The sequence below is a fragment of the Meleagris gallopavo genome, chromosome 17 (genome assembly GCF_000146605.3).
Source record: "Meleagris gallopavo isolate NT-WF06-2002-E0010 breed Aviagen turkey brand Nicholas breeding stock chromosome 17, Turkey_5.1, whole genome shotgun sequence".
Lineage (NCBI taxonomy): Eukaryota > Metazoa > Chordata > Aves > Galliformes > Phasianidae > Meleagris > Meleagris gallopavo.
Window position 1 is genome coordinate 5,004,074 of NC_015027.2, and position 5,054 is coordinate 5,009,127.

Sequence of the window (5,054 nt, forward strand, 5' to 3'; positions counted from 1 at the left end):
CGCCGCGGGGCCGCCATCTTGAGGCGGCGATGCCGCTGCCATGGCAACGGAGAGGGCGGGAAGCGCTGAGGCAGTGTCCGCAGTGTCACAGCGGTCCGCCCCGCCTTATAAACACCCAGGAGGCCGAACGGCGTCCGAACGGCGTCCGCGTTTGTAAAAGAGCTGTCTTTATTTCAAAAGGTTTTGTAGAAAGTTAATTCTAGATACAGCCTTCTCACAAAATGGCTCCTGGCGACGAGGATGGGCGCTGATGAGAACAGCCGCACTAACCAAAGCCAGGTGCACAGCTGGACACGGCAGACACGGCTGCACACAGGCAGGAGATCATTTTGTGCTTTTGTAACCAAAGCAACACATGGAAGCACACCATACACCGTCATACTCAGACACAAAACACATTGATCCAAAATCTTTCCAGTTTCAAAGTACAGCACTGAAGACGAACCACCTAATATACATTTACCAATGTCATTTTACAAAAATAAGCCCCTTCTCACACATAAACGTTGTCTTAAACTCTCCTGGAAAGGGTACCTCCATATCACTGCTCCAGTGATATTATCTGCCGAGGAGCAGCTATCCAAGAGAACCAAAAGCACAGAGGGAATAAAAGAATATGACAACATGAGCACATACATGCCAGAGAATTCACACCCTGAACAGGAAGGCGTGTTCTAAGCCATCTTGAAACATCTGGCTTTCTTCTTCAGAAGCTGACTCCATTTCAGTGCCCAGACAGCCACTGAAAGCTCACAGAACACCGAAGTCCTTGAATAGCAGTGCTGAGATTCAGACATCAGCAGTGGTCGTAAGTTCCCTCTACTCTAATATGTGATTAAAAACAATCAAAGCTTTCTTGTCTTTGAAAATAATTTCAAGGTTTGAAACTGTAGCAGCAAGAATACTTCTAACTTTGCAAGATCTGTATCTTAACAACCTGTAACTTCTGGTTCTAATTACAACGAATAATTAGTATTTAAAACAGCACAGATTACCAGCTAATACACGGATTTGTTACTACATAGAAAACATGACTTAAATGCTTTAACAAAAAAAGCCGTAAGACCACATATAGGTCTCTTTCATATTCTGTAAAAAGTGTCATCAATTTCTCAAGTATGTTCCATTTCATGGAATTACAGGAGGAGGTAATATTGTGTTTAAGTCGCACTGTTAAACAGCTAACTTTAATTTCTTCTTCTTAGCTTTCATGACAGGTGGCAGTGATATTTTGAAAGCAGTCCTGAAATAATATAAAAAGGAACTGTCAATTACAACATATTTTCACACTCATTCCTAAAATAAGAAGAAATACTTACTCGCATGTACTGCAAATAGGACTGAAGTTGCAGAATACTGGAAAATAAAAGAATTAGCTGTCACTAAAATAGTTCATTTGGAATGTAGGAAATTAAACTCATATTTATAAACTTACTTGACAAGCACACAGAGCATACATAACCAATTTCAATGAGATTCCGATGACAGAAACATGCAGCTCTGTAGTCAACATGAACAGGAGGTGGAAGAACAAGCTGTGATCTTTGCTCTTGATCAGGGAGAAATACCCACTATATAAACAGAAAAAAAAAATAGTGTGGAAATTGCTGTATTACTGTGCCATTGAAGTCAGTAAGATTTCACATCTGACATAGGAAAAAGCTTGTGAAGACATACCAACAAATACTGCAGGAGGGATGGCAGATGGGGCACTTTCAAGTATATACCGCCTGTAATGTCACAAGCCTGGAATGTAGAGAGAATGATCAGATAGTTCAGTCCTAAAAGGAAGGCAACAGTTTCTGCTAGTCAAGGAAAAAGAACAAAACAATAATAAATTGTTACAAAATATGTGAAAAAGAGACAGCATTTTATCAACATAAAATACCTAGACGTTGTCACATAGAAGGGCATAATATTGTCTCTTTTTCTGGTTTAAAAAAGTTGAGCGCTTTGAAACACATCAAACTATCTAGCATCAAGTATCTATGAATTAAAGTAAATAGCAAATAAGAATAGGAAGCCTGTACCTGTTGTAGAAGGCCTGAATCAGAGTCCAAGACACAAGCATCAATCAAAATACTCTGCAAGTAAAGAGACCCACAAAAAAAAGGGAGTTCAGCTAGGAACAATGTAACCTCGTCCATCTCATATAGGTTTCACAGCTGCAGGACCAGCACAGCAATAAGAAAGCTCCTTCCCTTCATCAGAACAAATATTCACATTTCTAACATCTCCCTTCTCATGCATGGCAATAAAGAACTATCAGCAAAGGCATCCTGTACACAGTACCCGCAAGGCAGGACAGAAGGCTACCATCTATTCTTTCCCAGCAATCTCTAATTAGTCCAGCAAACCCTTCATGTTAAGCAGTAGGATCTGACTTTTGAACTTGGTTACCTTCCACTCTGGGCTTGACAGTCTTCACTTCAAGGATTCTTTAATCAGATCACAGCCATAACATAAATGAACAATTTTTTTTCACTCTTTGCATACTAATAGCAGATGACATATATCAAACAGCTTTACCTGTTTCTGTGCTGCAAAGATCACATTCATGAAATTCATATATTGTAATGCACTGTCTTCTGCAGCTTTTATGACCTAAATAAAATAATTGAGACTTGTTAGCCCGCATAGCATCGATGCATTTTAAGACTAATAGTAGACTAATAACAAAGCTCTTACCAAAATCCTTGATTTCATTTCCTGATTGGCTGATTATCAAAAAGAAAATAAAAGCACATGAGTACATCCATTCCCTGTAGTTATCCTTACAATTCCATAGTACCTAACATTCCAACTAATCTAAATCCAATTAATCTAACATCCAAAATGATAGATCTACTATCTCAATTAGTGTGAATGCAAACGTCTAATAGTCCCGGTGGTACAGAAAACAGCAGAAATAAGTGACAAATATCTGTAGAACTTGTTTGGAAAGTGGGCCTATTCCATTTATTGTCCAAAAGCAATTAGGTATTGGTCAGAAAAGAAATACTGAAGGCCGTTCATTACCAACTCATCAGATCAAACAGCTATCTTAAGTTAGAGGGTATATACACGTACTTGCTTGTATGCAAATACGCATTTTTTTCTGCTATTGCAATTCAAATATTTGTGGAAGCATTCAAAAGGCATTACCTTTCACCTCTTTGCTCATCTTGTTAATGTCTACATTAGACGACATTAAGGAATCCACATTCTTTTCAAGAAAGCAACACCAGTATCCATGCGATGAATTCACTACCTCAAACAATACACGTTGTTCAATCCGCAGTTATTAGGCAAACGTTTCACTTTTGAAAATTATTATAAAATGCACTGATAGTCGAGAATGTATTGAAGCATAATTAACCTAACAAGAAACAGCCTTAAAGAAACAGACAAAGCTTTTAAAACATTCGTCATCAAAAGGATACAACAAAGTGCTTTAGCAAGAGACCCTGCTAGTAAAGTCTCTGTTTGCTGGCCCATCATGTCAGCTGCAATGCAAATTACAGAAATTACTTTTATATACAAAAACATTTGCTAAGCCTGATCTCACTAAGTCCTACAGTTTTATCTTTGCCATATTGGATTAGTGCAGAGTCCCCCACTATTGGTCATAAAAACTCACCTACTCTAAACATATTAAAACTCAAATGATTTTGAATCATTTGAAATTATTTGAAAATAAATGAAATTCCTACAACTCCTAGAGAACGTTTTGCAATTCCACATTATGAAACCTAGAATTTTCTTTTCCTTACTTTTTGTCATGAGGTCTTTAATCTCTTCTGCAATTGCATCATTTATCGCTGTTAACAATTCATATTTTCCATCCTTGCTGCCAGAACAATTTGATTCCACGGAATTACCACCATCTCCAAGGAGATCTGCAGAAGCCCAACGCTTCCCAGGGTACAAGAAACGGCTGAAAGAGAGGAAGAACAAAGTACTGTGGTTTGCTTTAAGCCTGTAAGAAAAAAAAAGATGTAAGCTGACCACTTGTAAGCAGCAATATTTTGAAGTAAAATTTCAAATAATTTTAATATTTTAGACATTATTTCGAATACATTAGGCAGGAAATCTTCGCGCCTCAAATGGTTCACTGCCCTCCTTTCAATACACATTTTAAGCAAACTGGCAAACAGGTACCACGCATTTTACATAGATTCCAAGACTTGTGAATTTCTTTAGAAGACATCAACCAAACGGGAGACTTTTGTCACTTTCGTTGACTCTTTCTTACTTTGTGAAAGGCACTAAAACAGATCATTTCTCTCCTATGCTACCAGGAGATATAGAAAAACACTTCAGGCCTTTATAGTGATGAGAAGCTGCTGTACCTTTCCTGTGTGTGACTTGCTATCACAGCAAGTTTGTTGGTGCGACTCATGAACAGGTGTGAATTTCCCAGCACCATTGCTGCATCGATACATTTTGACAGGGTGAACTGCCCAAAAAAAAGAATAATTCAGCAAGTCAGCATCTACAGGTAACTAACTCATGTAACTGCAGTTAGAACTTGAAGGCATAGAGCTTCCTTTCTAAGAGGAAACATCTAAGGAAAGCTTTGACAAATCATACCGTAGAACCATGGGATGATTTCAGTTGGAAGAGACTCTTAAATCTCACACAGTCCCACTGCCTGCAGTGCTCAGGGACACCCACAGCTCCACCAGTGCTCACAGCCCCGCCCCCTGACCGTGGGTATCTGCAGGGATGGGGCACCACCACCCCTCTGTGCACCCTGGTTGCGAATAGCTTTCATATTTCCCACCGCGGTTTCCCCGAGGACTTCCCCGAGAAGCGGCCCCGCCGCAGCGCCGTCCCAGGACGCACCTCAGCCTCCCCCTGCGCCCGCTTCCCCCACCAGATGGGATTGGTGTCGATGACGATGACCAGCAGGCTCAGCTCCTCGTCTGCAAAACAGACAGGGGGTCACTGCAGGAGGCCGCGCCCGAAGCCGCTGGGCTGGGATCGGCTCGGCTCGGTTCGGCTCGGCTCGGCCCGACCCATCCCCGCTCCCGGATCCCTCCACCAGCGCTGCTCACCCGCGCCCATCCCGC

General features: G+C 40.8%; 1 protein-coding gene across 1 annotated transcript; it reads right to left on the reverse strand.

The window, feature by feature from the left end:
• Positions 1-379: 379 nt before the first annotated feature.
• GTF2H3 (general transcription factor IIH subunit 3) lies at positions 380-5,048 on the reverse strand. The gene is made up of 13 exons (XM_010720079.3): positions 5,040-5,048; positions 4,828-4,907; positions 4,332-4,438; positions 3,753-3,916; positions 3,423-3,485; positions 3,145-3,174; positions 2,689-2,717; positions 2,530-2,604; positions 2,031-2,084; positions 1,678-1,746; positions 1,436-1,571; positions 1,320-1,356; positions 380-1,243 (listed from the first exon to the last, which is right to left on the reverse strand). The coding sequence occupies exons 3-13, from the start codon at positions 4,406-4,408 to the stop codon at positions 1,174-1,176; spliced, it is 804 nt and encodes a 267-aa protein (XP_010718381.1). The 5' UTR covers positions 4,409-4,438; positions 4,828-4,907; positions 5,040-5,048; the 3' UTR covers positions 380-1,173.
• Between the last annotated feature and the right edge of the window lie 6 nt (positions 5,049-5,054).

Excerpts from the sequence above, each read along its gene's own strand:
- GTF2H3 (XM_010720079.3), bottom strand. The coding sequence starts at position 4,408 with ATGGTGCTGGGAAATTCACACCTGTTCATGAGTCGCACCAACAAACTT. Across the intron at positions 3,175-3,422 it reads TCTTGCTAAAGCACTTTGTT|ACATTAACAAGATGAGCAAA; the intron begins GTATCCTTTTGA and ends CGTCTAATGTAG. Across the intron at positions 1,244-1,319 it reads CCTATTTGCAGTACATGCGA|GACTGCTTTCAAAATATCAC; the intron begins GTAAGTATTTCT and ends ATATTATTTCAG.